Here is a 13,747-nt window from a genome sequence, read left to right as displayed (position 1 = left end):
AAGGGACTTTGATTAAGAAACAAACAATCAGTTGGTTAACTGGTTAGAAACTTAACCAATTGACTAACTGTAAAAAAAGTGATACTGAACCCATATATGTCATCATCATCATCAATTCACAGCTTTGCTTTTGGAGCAGTCACTCCCACTACTAACTTGGTCGCCTAAGTAATGGAAACTGTCTTATTCTTAATGGTGCAATGACCCTACCAAGATTTGTTTCAACTCATGAATTCACAAAATCTTGCAAACCAAATATGAAAATGAAGTAAGATGTGTGTGTTTGAAAAAAGTGAGAAATAGATATATCTTTATCCACTCTTGGTTGCCCTAGAGATATACTGATTATGTTGAGATGTATTAATTGTGACTTTATTTGTATGATTTGGTGAGTATTTTCCTTTCTAACAACTAAAGCTGAGATTTCAACCCAACAAGCTTATGGCCAAGGTAAGTTAAACAGAATGACATAAATATAGTTAAGTTAAATGTTAACATGATAATATAAACAGATAATATTTCCTCAAAATTTTATATCAATTTGTGTGGTACCCTTAAAGCTAGGAACTTTTCAGCACCCCCTTGTGTGTGTGTATGTATATATATATATATATAACATGATCATTTAATGTCCATTTCCCACACTTTGATGGTTTAATAGGTGTTATGGAAGGCATCTCGCCATAAAAACCATAACCATGCCAAAACAGACACAGACTGCAGACTGCATCAAACTCTATTGTCAGCTTTGGCATGGTTTCTACAGCTGGATGCTCTTCCTTTCACTAACGACTTTAAAGTGTTTATTGGGTCCCTTTTTCATGCCGCTGGCATTAGTGAGGTTACCACCAAGTATTTTGAAGAGCAAATGAAGAGAGAGAAAAACCCACAAACTGAATGTGATGGAGAGGTATTTTTGAGTAAAGCCAGATGTTGGGAGGCAAAAGTATAACTGGAAGTCTGTTGATCCGATCAACAGAACTGCTTGCTCGTGAAATGAATGTGCAAGTGACTGAGCACTCCACAGACATGTGTAATTTTAGCATAGTTCTTAGAGGGATTCATTGTGAAACAGCGTGTGACAAAGCTGGCCCTTTGAAATACAACTCACTTTTGCCTGCTGAGTGGAGTAGAACAACATGGAATAAAGTATCTTGCTGAGAATTGAACTCGTGACCTTATGACTGTGAACTGAATAATTTAACCACTAAGTAAAGCACAGGTGTTCTTGATAAAGAGAAGAAACATGCCTACCCCCACATTATATAAGTTTGGATGGGAGTAAACAGAAAGATGCTGATGATATTGATAAAATGCCAATTTATATGATAGTTTTGTAGTTACAAAGGTTTCTTTCTAATTATGTAGTCCTGGGTTCACAGCACCTTAGGCAACTGTCTTCTACTATAGCCCCAGGTCAACCAGAGCCTTGCAAGTGGATTTGGTTGACGGAAACTGAAAGAAGCCTGTCATATGTATGTATGTTTGTGTACAGCCTTGTCTAGACGTCATGATGGTTGTCATACAAGCAAGATGTTTCATTCCAGTTTTCTGTGAAAAACTTGTCTGACCAAAGGGAAATACCACTTGCTTGGGAACAGGTAGGGGTTGCCAACAACAACTCATCTGTAGAAAATCTGCATCAATAAACTCCACCTGACTCCTTACAAGCCTGGAAAAGTGGCATTAAAGGATGATGATGTTTTATATATATATATATATATATATATATATATATATATATATAATATATATATATATAAATATAAATGTGTATGTGTGTAGGACAAAGTGATTCTAAATAAACTGGAATGGTCATGGCTGGAATACTTTTGATCATACACAGGTTTACTCAGGGTTAACTTGGGGCTTAACATCAACTGCAAAGAACAGGAGTGGCTGTGTGGTAAGTAGCTTGCTTATTTTGACCTCACCACCTAAGGGATGAACTCAGAATGTGAAGTGGGACAAAATGCTACTAAGCAATTTTTCCTCTGTGTTAACAATTCTGCCAGCTCACCAACTCATTAGAAATATAATTAAAATAAAAATAGAAAACTAGCTCATTAAGGAAATTTCGATTAGAGATGTAAGCAGCATTTATACTCAGAAGTAATGTTTATCACCACCTAAACATGGATGTTCTATAAGAACAGCTGATATTACTTTAACCCCCGGAGTACTTCTCCTCCAGCTGGTTAGTCAATGCACTTCACACGCAATATAAAAATAATAATAATGAAATTATTGTATAAAGTGTATGCAGTAATGTACAAATGTCTGGAAAGTGAACAATGTATGAGGCAGATACATGCTTGCTTGTGTGTATGGAGGGGAGAAAATCAGGTGTAGTGTTGGCGACAGGAAGCATGGAAGTTTTGAAGGATGCAGTGTTCCGACAACTAACAACTGATGCCGGCAGTTTGTTCCATGCTTCAGCAACTCTCAGCATGAAAAAATGTTTCCTAAAGTCATGGGAGCTGTGCTGTTTTCTGACTTTGTAAATATGTCCACGGGTGGAGTTTGAAAAGGTGCTCAGAGATATTGTTTGGAAGAGAACTCCCTACCATTCTACCTGGGAGACCACCATATCAAACATTGAAATTTCTCTTAACATTTTGTTTTGGTTAACCCCTTTAAATCAAGAATCGCCAACTTCTTTATGTAAGCCACAATTATTATTATTTTTATTAGATACCTGAATGCAACAAGCTGGCAGAACCATTTGCTTGTTGGACAAAATGCTTCGTGGCATTTCTGATGATACTTTATATTCATCATTTAACGTCCACCTTCCATGCTAGCATGCGCTGGACAGTTTTGACAGGAGCCAGCCAGGTACAAGGCTACACCAGGCTACTGTATCTCTTTTGGCATGGTTATGGTTTTTATGGCGGGATGCCTTCCTGAACACCAGCTACCCTGTAGAGTGGACTGATTGCTTATTATGTGGCACCAGCATAGACAAGGTTAGTTTTGGCCTGATTTTTACAGCTGGATGCCCTTCTATATGCAAGCCACTTCACAGCATGGATTGGATACTTTTCATGTGGTACCAGCACTGGCGGGGTCACCAAGTAACTTTTGAGAGGAGAGGGGACATTGGAGGAGGTGATCTTGCATCAGATGATGAAAAGTTAGTGTGACAGAGAGGCAGAAACCAGTGTCTTGCTTTAGAGGAGGTCACGGTTATCTGGCAGAGAGAGAGAGAGAGTAATCAACTTGCCCCTCCCCTCAAAATTGCTGCCCTTGTGCCAAAATTAGAAAGAATTATTATTATTTGTTACTTGAAGTTGGTGAGGTGGTAGGAGTATTAGCACATTGGACAGAATGCTTGGAATTTCTTCCAGCTCTTTACTTTCCAGGGTTCAAATTCCTCTGAGGTCGACTTTGCTATTCATCCCTTCAGTATTGATTACTGTCAAGTACTGGGGTCAATGTAACTGACTACGCTACTAACCCCTGAATGGCCCTTTGCTAAGATTTGAAACTATTATTAGTAGGTGCAAGAGTGGCTGTGTGATAAGTAGCTTGCTTATCAACCACATGGTTGCAGTTTCAGTCCCACTGCATGACACCTTGAGCAAGTGTCTTCTACTATAGCCTCGGGCTGACCAAAGCCTTGTGAATAGATTTGGTAGACGGGAACTGAAAGAAGCCCATCATATATAATTTAAAATAATAAGGGTAAATTTAAATAGCTATGTTCTCTAACTGGCAAAATTCACTGCAGAGAATTATTTTCTGCTGAAATATTTTTGGTAGTGTGGCAAAAACGAAGGGTTTTGAAAATTGACTCTAATTGTAATTGGTAGGACTGTATACATGTTCAATCTCATGCGGACGTCTCGTGTATAGTTCTGCAAATAATAGTTTCTAAGACGATCACACTGTCGAGTTTGCGGATGATTACGTAATACATTAACAATGAAACTTGGTTTGTGATTAGTCTATATTTTGTAATTTTTCATTTATCTTGCTCGCTTACGTTCTGGCATTTGCTAAATTTTCTTGAGAACATTTCTTTTTAGTGGTAAGACCATAGCGGATCTTCTAGCATAACGGATGTCCACTTACAGGTCATCCCTTTTATATGTATATATATATATATGTGTGTGTGTGTGTGTGTCTGACTGTGTTCTCTCCCTCCACTATCGCTTGACAACCGATGCTAGTGTGTTTACATCCCTGTAACGTAGTGGTTCGGCAAAAGAGACCGATAGAATAAGTACTAGGTTTACAAAGGATAAGTCCTGGAGTTTATTTGTTTGACTAAAGGTGTGCTCCAGTGTAGCTGCAGTCAAACGACTGAAACAAATTGACCCATATCCACAATGCACCAAGTGATTCAAAATCCCCTTCATTTCTAATCTAAACTGGCTTGTAACCAAGGCCAGTGACACATTCCGAAGCACATCTCATCTCTCCATCTCTTTGTCCCTCCCACACTCCTCACTACAACCTCCACTTACCTCTCCACTGCATTCTCTTAGCCCAGGGATTCCAGCTTTGCTGATCAGTCTGTGGCTCTATTTTCCATAATACCAGCTGCCTGGGCACCTCTGGCAGTTGAACTCGGGATGCCCAGACAACTGAACAAGATTTGTACCATATTTAGGACAAAAAACAAACAAATAGAACGCATAAAAGATAAGACAATATATAACTCAAAATATATCCCTAACAAAATATTAACAAGGCGCAGGCGTAGCTGTGTGGTAAGAAGCTTGCTTGCCAACCACATGGCTCCGGGTTCAGTCCCACTGCGTGGCACCTTGGCCAAGTGTCTTCTACTATAGCTTCGAGTCAATCAAAGCCTTGTGAGTGGATTTGGTAGACGAAACTGAAAGAAGCTTGTGTATATATGTATTTATGTGTGTCTGTGTTTGTCCCCCGTAGCTTATCGGTTCAGTAAAACTGGCCGATAGAATAAGTACGACGCTTACAAAGAATAAGTCTTGGGGTCGATTTCTTTGACTAAAACCCTACAAGGCGGTGCTCCAGCATGGCTACAGTCAAACCATAAAAGAATATTATATAGCCTTTAATTGCTAAAAGGCCTTTTGAATCCCCGTTAACAAAATAATGCTTGGCTGGTCAAGGGAGACAACTGTACTTCGGTAGCGAGATTAATTGTTCTTCGTTTAGTGAATTCTCGCTTACTCCGCCTGCTCTGCAATATAAACAAAAATGCATTCGGTTTTCTTCATCCATTATAATTTACGATGTGTTGGTACCAATATATTAAAATAACAACTGTTATTAACTGTACTTCTCTCTCGCTCTGTGTCAGGTCACACACACGATGATTTTAACAGCGCAATACTGAACTACTGTCTGACACTCAAATAACAACTCTTGAAATCTTACTGCAGTTGTCTCCCTTGACGAGCTGACCGTTACTTCTAGGTTTAAATAGGTTTGGTTTATATGTCCACTTTAATTGTAATTATTATATTTCTAATCACTGTGTGTATTGTGTGAGGTTCAGTTCTATCTTGTGCTCAGAGTTCTCTAACCAACTTACATTGTTAATCATTAATCTTCTTAAGGATATTTCGGTTTATTATTTTGTAGAAGTTCTGTTTAGTTTCTGTTTGGTGATGAGATGCGTAGAAACATCTTTCAAGAGAGTGCATAGGTTTCCAGTTCTGTTTGTGAACATATGTTCAGGTAGGGGTTTTTTTCATTTCCTTTCAACTCCAAAAAGGTCCTTGATCATGTAGCAGATATTCCGAACCAGTTGTTTGATAAGGAAAGTTACAAATTCTTTCTACATTTTTGAGTCTCAACAGATATTTTCCAAAACTAAACTTGCACACACGTTTATTTATTTTATTCCTCTCTAGAGAAAGAATGCTTTCATCTGTCTTTAAAAATAAACTATTCATTGTCCATTTATCCATGTTTACACTGAGTGGATGTAGTTCAATGAGGCAGATTTTCTATGGATGGATGCCCTTCTTGTCACCAATACTCACCTGTTTCAAAGCAGGCTAATTGCTCCTCATGGCCAGACATGTTTTCACAGAATACTGGAAATGAGTGACACTGCTTGGCTGTGACACTCACTTACAACCATCACACAATGTTAAGACAAGGACACACACACATACACTCCATCATTTAATATCTGTTTTCTATGCTGGCATGAGTTAGATAGTTTGACAGGAACTGGTAAGGCAAGGGACCACACCTGGCTCCAATTGTCTGTTTTGGCATGGTTTCTATGGCTGGATGCCCTTCCTAATGCCAACCGCTTTGCAGAGTGTATTGAGTGCCTTATATACATGGCACCAGCACCATTGCTTTTCACATGGCACCATCAGTGACAGGGTCACCAAGTAACATAGTGGTGGTTTTGCCCCAGTTGACGAGCAATTATAGGTATAGAGGGATGGCAGTAGTTGTCCTGATGTAGAGTAGATACATGGATGCTCTAGTTGTAAAAGGAGGGTGGGTTAGAGAGTAAGATAAAGCGAGCAACAGTGTGAGAAATGTCAGGACATACCCTCAAGGGGCATTGGGGTGGATTGATACTTTATATATATATATATATACACACACACTCTTTTTTTTCTGTTTTACTTGATTCAGTCGTTTGACTGTGGCCATGCTGGAGCACCGCCTTTAGTCGATCAAATCGACCCCAGGACTTATTCTATCGGTCTCTTTTGCTAAACCGCTAAGTTATGGGGATGTAAACACACCAGCATCGGTTGTCAAGTGATATTGGGGGGACAGACACAAACACACACATACATATATACGACGGGCTTCTTTCAGTTTCAGTTTACCAAATCCACTCACAAGGCTTTAGTAGAAGACACTTGCCCAAGGTGCCACGTAGTGGGATTGAACCTGGAAACATGTGGTTGGTAAGAAAGCTACTTACCACACAGCCACTCCAACTGCCCTTCTAGGTCCCATAGACCAGCTACAGCATCTCATGTAGAAAAGTTCATTTTTAGAGATAAAACCTTCTTCTAAGTATCTATGTCTACACTACATATCAGTTGGTTTGAGCTCTGATCAAACCAACTGACATGTTGTGTAGATGTAAATATTTCTGGTTATCTTTTAAATTATAAATTTCTGATTATTCATATGTAAAGTAAAATTTTGAAGCCATATTGACACATAAGACTACTGGTGATGATGATGGTGATAGTCTGTAGATCTATTGGGTTGTCCTTCAGGAATTGCAAAGTTTAAAATATCTTATTCTGTATGTGAACCTCCAGAGATAGATTTGAACTAGGAAGTTCTGTTTCTAAATTAAGACTATCTTATCTTCCCCTCTCAAGTACTTCCTCTTAATAGTGGGGGCTTCACCTATTTTCCTTTTTCTCTGTTCATTTCTGCCTTGCAAGTTCCATGGCAATCCCACTAATGCCTGTGGCATGTAAAAAAGCCTCCAGTACACTCTGTGAGGTGGTTGATGTAACCTTATCCAACCATAGAAATGGTGCAACCATCCAACCCATGCCAGCACAGAAAGCACACATCAAATGATAATGATAAACATTTAGTTTCGAAACGAAAGGTCTGAGGTTTCAAATCCAGTCAAATTTAATTAAAAACTCAGGTCAACAATTGCTACAATTTAAATATATTTTTATTATTATCAATCATTATTTACAACAGAACAACCATGAAGTCTTTTAAATATAAAATGATTTAATGTTGTCAAGGTGAGTGACTTATTCTCAATATTTATAAATATTAATATTCTTTTGAATATACAGGAATACACGTGGGAATGTGTTTTTCAATGTGTGTATAATTAATGTTTGTTTTTATTGTTCAGTTACAATAAAAACAATTTTGCATTAATCTGATGGGTTACTCTATACATTTGTAGAGTACAAATTTATTATTTTTATATAAGAATATTTTTGACAGTGACTTTGAAATTTCAGTCGGCTAAACCATCTCAGTTGTTAGTTGGCTAAACTTCAAAGTCACTGTCTGTCAACAATATTCTCATTTAAGAATAATAACTGTATGTATACATATATACATACACACTCACACACACACAATATGTGTAAGTACACATACATGTTGTAGTGCACGTGAGCACTATACACTTATTATGTGATACTTAGACCTTTTTTTTTTAACCATATCAATTTATGGCTCTTCTGGTTCATCCTTCATACATTTTTTTTTAACATTTTAAAGGATGGAAGTAAAGTTGAAGCATCATATATATATATATAGATTTATGTTTTTACAAAGTTCCCTGTTTCCCTTCTCGCTTCCAAATAATAACCATGCCATTCGCATCGCAGGAAGCCAGCAGACTTTCATCATAGTTAAAGCAAACATCGAGTACCGGAGCAGAATGTCCAAGAAGTTTATTTACACAAGATTTGTTCTCTTTTGCAATGTCAAAAAAGTAGACACACATATCTTCACTTCCAGAAACTGGAAAAAAAAAGAGACAGAACAAGAGAGGTATATTAGAATTTCAAAATATTTTAAAAAACATTTTGACTTTTCATAGGTCGCATTCTTTGTTTGAATTTAACCTTTTAAATTTAATTTTATTCTGAGATTTAAACACAAGAAATCTTTAACCCTTTTAGAATTTAAACTGTCCACATCTAGTTCGAATATTCTACCTATCTTATGTTCAAAGTGGCCAGATCCAGCCTTTCACAGCTACCAAAAAAATAAACCATCACATTCTTAAAATCTTGAATGCAAGATTAATTCAAAACGATGTGAATAAATAAGCATTACATTTAACAAAGTAAGCTGGAAGGTTAAGGAGTGGCTGGAATCCTGGGTGGCTATTTTTCATGTATTTTTATTATACATGTCAGAGGTGTTAGTTCCTAGAAACATCTCCATTGGTTACAAGACATACTATTCACCACATCTTTATTAAGACTCTACCCTTCATTGATTGAGGGGCATTTTCTATTGTCATGAAGCTCCTACTTTAAGAGGGTATTAAACCACTTGGGTTTGGTCTGTCATGAGCCCCAGGACTCAAAAGGCTGAAGCTTAATCCAGTCTAAGTAACTGAGATTAAAACATTCCCCTTCTCTAGCTGAACAAAGATACTGGTCTCTAACAGGGTTAACTTCCTAGGGACTTGAATGCACTGGAGCAATGTAAATTGAAGTGTTTTGCTTAAGAACACAATGCACCACTTGGGCCTGGAATTGAAACCACAATCTTGCAATCATAAATGAACACCTCTAACCACTAGGCCACACTACTTTATAGAAATAATGTTGCATATCTGTATATGCATAGAGTAGTATTCCTACTTTAAAGCAACATCGCTACATTATAGAGGCTATAATTGCAGCAGGCTGGCATGTCATTCAAAGTGCTTAGCACCATTTCTCCCTGCGGTAGACATCATTTGTCAGCTATTAAGATGTCAACTTGTAAGGTGAGCGAGTTTTTTCTTTTTCTTTTTTTTCGCTTTCAATATAATATATTCCTAGATTGACAATTGTCAAATCCCTTAACCCCTTGGGGATTGTTAGGGTGTTGCAGCCATGCAGCATATCTAAGGTGAGAAAGCCTGGTGGAGCCCATCCCTTTCCAGGCTAAACTCAGTTTTGTCAGCTGAGTGGATTGGAGCAATGTGAAATGAACTGTTTTGTTCAAGAACACAATGCATTGCCCGGTCCAGGAATCGAAACCACAATCTTACGATTGTGAGTCCAACAGCCTGACCACTAAAAAAAAGATGGGATGGTCATTGATGGAATATCCTTGAGCATGGGAACTAATCAGCAGGGTTTAATATCATAAAACTAGAAGTGGTCTTCTTAAGTCCATTGATATTGTGTCCCATAAACTTAATCAGTTGTATGTACTTACTGACACATGCACCTTGTCTGAAGGACATCAGAGGACAAAATGTACTTTTAACATGAGCCGTTCTGTGTTTGATCGGAAACTTTCTTTTCAGTTGCAAACCACCATCTTCTGATATGATGCTGGAAATACACAAAGAAACATACTTGTTAATGCCTTCTCTAGAAATGTGCTGTTTGCTTTTCTGATGTTTGGAACAAAAATTAACATGAAATTTTAATGAAAAGTTCTGAGATCAATTTAAAACAGGAAGTTTTTTTTTAAACCATAGAAATAGTAAAAGCACCCGTGCAGTGCCACATAAGAGCACCCAGCACACTCTGTAAAGTGGTTGGTGTTAGGAAGGGCATCCGGCTGTAGAAACCAGTCTGGTGCAGCTCTCCAACTCTAGTCAAATTGTCCAACCCATGCCAAGGACAACAGACATTAAATGATGATGAACCAGGTAGGTTGGCTTCAAAAAGTTTTTTAACCCTCTCCACACTTACCTGACTCAGATTTTCCTTGGTCCTGTTACAGACTTCATGCTTAACCTTCTTCCATCAAACTTTCATTAATAATTCTTTTTGCTGAAGGCACAAGGCACGAAATTTTTGTGGGAGAAGAATTAGTTGATTACATTGATCCCAGTGCGTAACTAGCCTGGTATGTATTTCATTGACCCCACAAAAGGACGAAGAGCAAAGTCAACCTCAGCAGAATTTGAAGTCAAAATGTTAAGCTAGAAAAAATGCTTTGAAGCATTTTGTTTAGCATGCTAACAATTCTGCCAGCTCGTTAACTTTGTCGTTATTAAACTGTGGAAGTTATCTTACTAAATAAAATTAACTGAAACAAAGGCATTGTATTCCAACAGGAATAAACATCCTTAAGAAGAGTTAAAACCTGTTGAGGTTGCAAGTAAAAGATATCAACATCTTTAAAAGTAGAAATAATAATATATTTCTAAATCTCAGAGAGATTTATGCAGTAGCAGCACAATAAAGTAATAGCATGTTGTCAGCTTAATGTGACAGTCCCATAAAAGGGAAGAATGCTCCTGTTATTTAGCCCTAGGAAACACCGTTTCCTGTTGGACTTGACACGTTTCCTGTGTCCTTATGTCACTCCAGTCTGATGATGAACAATGACTCTGAAGCTAGTCTCTGGATACTGGCTTTGCTGGGTGGAGGTGCTTGCCTCCACTTTGAAACCATAAGGACACAGGAAATGGTGTTTCTTAGGGTTAAATAGCAGTAGCATTCTTGCCTTTTATGGGACTGTCACAGTAAGTTGACAACATGCTATCATCTTTAAAAGTGGCGTAACACCTTCACACTCTTCAATTTAGTTTTACATGAAGATGATGATGAAACCAGAGAATTGCATGAATTTTTAAATAACTTTCTCTTTTATGTTTTACTTGTTACTTTCCTTGAACTGTAGCCATGTTGGGGTAAGGATATGAACAAACCAACACTACTTGTCAAATGGTGATAGTGGACAAACACATCATCATCATCTTTTAACATTAGTTTTCCATGGTGGCACAGGTCGGAAGATTTGACAGGAACTGGTAACCCCCTCCCCCATCCCAGGCTGTAATTGTCTGATTGGAATTGCTTTCTATGGCTGGATGCTCTTCCTAATGCCAACCACTTTACAGAGTGTACTGGGTCCTTTTTACATGGCACCAGACACATACACACACGACAAGCTTCCACACAGCTTCTGTCTACCAAATTCACACACACAAGGCATTGGCTGGCCCAGGGTTTTAGTAAAAGACATTTTTCCAAAGTGCTACAAAGTGGAACTGAACCTGAAACCATTTGGTTGCAATGTAAACTTCTCAACCACATAGCCATGCCTATTAAATAAGATTGCGTTTTGTTTTGTTTCCCCTGTACCTTTTAGCAGAGAAAGCAATATTCATGACTCTCTACAGAGCTTCTGAGGTTGCTGGGGAGTTAAGATGGATGGATGGATGACATCCTCAAATCAGAAATCTAACAGGAAAACTTGCAAGTGAATAAAACAGAAACGCTTCATCCTTAAAGATAACATCAATAGCAATTTTATAGAACTCCCTGTATTTATTTTCTTTCTGTCAACACTCCAATGTTTAAGGCAAGATGTTACATCCACTGCCATCTGCTGACAGATAATTCCCCACCTGGCAACTCTGGGATATTTTAACATGCATCTCGAGCAGAGTTGCCTCCCTCTATTTCGCACCAATCGTTACAGTAAGTCCTTGCCATGTCGAGGATCACCTGTCACGCACTCAGTATATCGCAGAGTTTTCTGGCTAATATATGTAAATTTATATCATGGACTCCTCAGTATATCCAGGTTTCTGCAGCCAATAGGTATTTAGATTTTAATTATCTCTGTGGGAGGTTTTGGAATGTAACCCTTGCAATAGCCGAAGGATTACTGTATGCTTCTAGGTAAAAGAACAGCAGTTAATTGATTACATTATGGAACAGGGACCACAATTAAGGGAGGAACGAGTTAATCAATTACATTGACTCCAATATTTGAATGATACTTCTTTTTTCATTTGCTCCCGAAAGGATGAAAGGTAAAGTTGACCTTGATGGGATTTGATCTTAGAATGTAAAGAACCATTACTTAAATCACACATGTTTCAGTCATGGCTGTATGTTCGAGAAGCCCTCTTTGCAATGACAGCGTTTTATGTTCAATCCCACACTGAGTGGCGTCTTGGACAAGTGATTTCTACTTTAGCCCCAAATAGTTAACAAATTGTCTGAATAAGTAGAAATTGTTAACAATGGAAAAACTTAATTCAAAATCAAAATTCTCTATGTTCCTTACCTGAATAAAAACAAATAATTAACAGCACAATTAACCAATAACGATGGGTCTCTGGCTTCCCTATTGATCCAACTTCTTGCTGAAATGCTGGTAACTGTTCTGTTTTCACACACAGTTATTCTGAAACAAAAAGTTAAACATTTTAGTCCAACAAATCATCGTTTTTATTATTATTATTATTATTATTATCATAAATTTAAAGGTGCCTGCATGGCTGTGTCGTTAAGAAGCTTGCTTTCAAACCACATGGTTTTGGGTTCAGTCCCACAGTGCAGAGCACCTTGGGCAAGTGTCTTGTGAATGGATTTGGTACACAGAATCTTTGTCGAAGTCTACTGTGTGTGTATTTAAATTTTTCTGCTCCATCACTTGACAACCAGTGTTAGTTTGTTTATTTCCCTGTAACTTAGCAAAAGATGCTCATAGAATAAGTACCCGTCTTAATAAGTACCGGGGTCATTTTGTTTGACTAAACTCTTTGATGGTAGTGCCCCAGCATGGCCACAGTTCAATGACTGAAACAAGTAAAAGCCAGGTCAGTGTTTTCCTAAATCAAAATTTGACTCTCTTCATCATGTTTTTGCTCATTGTACTAGAAGTAACAGTCAACTTCCCTTCCAATCACACTGCTACCGTCTTTGTAAAAAGGAAAATGAACACTTTGTACAGATGAGATTGGTCATGGCTGGAACACATGTAGTCATAGGTCTGCTCAGTTAGAACTGACATGCGGTTAGACAGTAACAATCATCCAAAAGGAAGTATCTGAAAATGACTTGCATTTGATTTTCTGTTGCCATAGCAATAACAAAAGAGATCGAAGGTGGAGGGGGGTCTCTGGCGTTTAAGAGAATTTATAAGACTTAAGACCCATTTTTTTTTAATGGCTCATTATGAAAAAAAAAGTTATCATAAGAGATTTAAATAAATAAAGTTCAGAAAATGGAAAAACTAAAAATTTTTACAAATCAACAGAAGAAAATAAAGGGACGCAGAAAAGTGAGTAATTTATAATTTATTTCGTCTTTGGATTTGGTGTGTGCGTGTGTATGTGTGTGTGTGCGTGTGTATGTCT

General features: G+C 37.8%; 1 protein-coding gene across 4 annotated transcripts in view; it reads right to left on the bottom strand.

Moving 5' to 3' along the window:
• Nucleotides 1-8,114: 8,114 nt before the first annotated feature.
• Nucleotides 8,115-13,747, bottom strand: part of LOC115223618 (WD repeat-containing protein 13) — a 234,336-nt gene continuing 228,703 nt past the window's right edge. For all 4 annotated transcript variants that reach the window (XM_036512345.1, XM_029794275.2, XM_036512346.1 and 1 more), the window contains 3 exons: nt 12,673-12,792; nt 9,853-9,971; nt 8,115-8,433 (listed from right to left, as the gene is read on the bottom strand). In XM_036512345.1, coding sequence (XP_036368238.1) covers nt 8,237-8,433; nt 9,853-9,971; nt 12,673-12,792 — 436 coding nt within the window. In that variant the 3' untranslated portion in view covers nt 8,115-8,236. The remainder of the gene's footprint in view (nt 8,434-9,852; nt 9,972-12,672; nt 12,793-13,747) is intronic.

This window comes from Octopus sinensis, linkage group LG23 (assembly GCF_006345805.1).
Source record: "Octopus sinensis linkage group LG23, ASM634580v1, whole genome shotgun sequence".
Classification (NCBI taxonomy): Eukaryota; Metazoa; Mollusca; class Cephalopoda; order Octopoda; family Octopodidae; genus Octopus; species Octopus sinensis.
The sequence above is the reverse complement of the archived record's forward strand: the minus strand, read 5'-3'. Positions and strand labels throughout refer to the sequence as shown.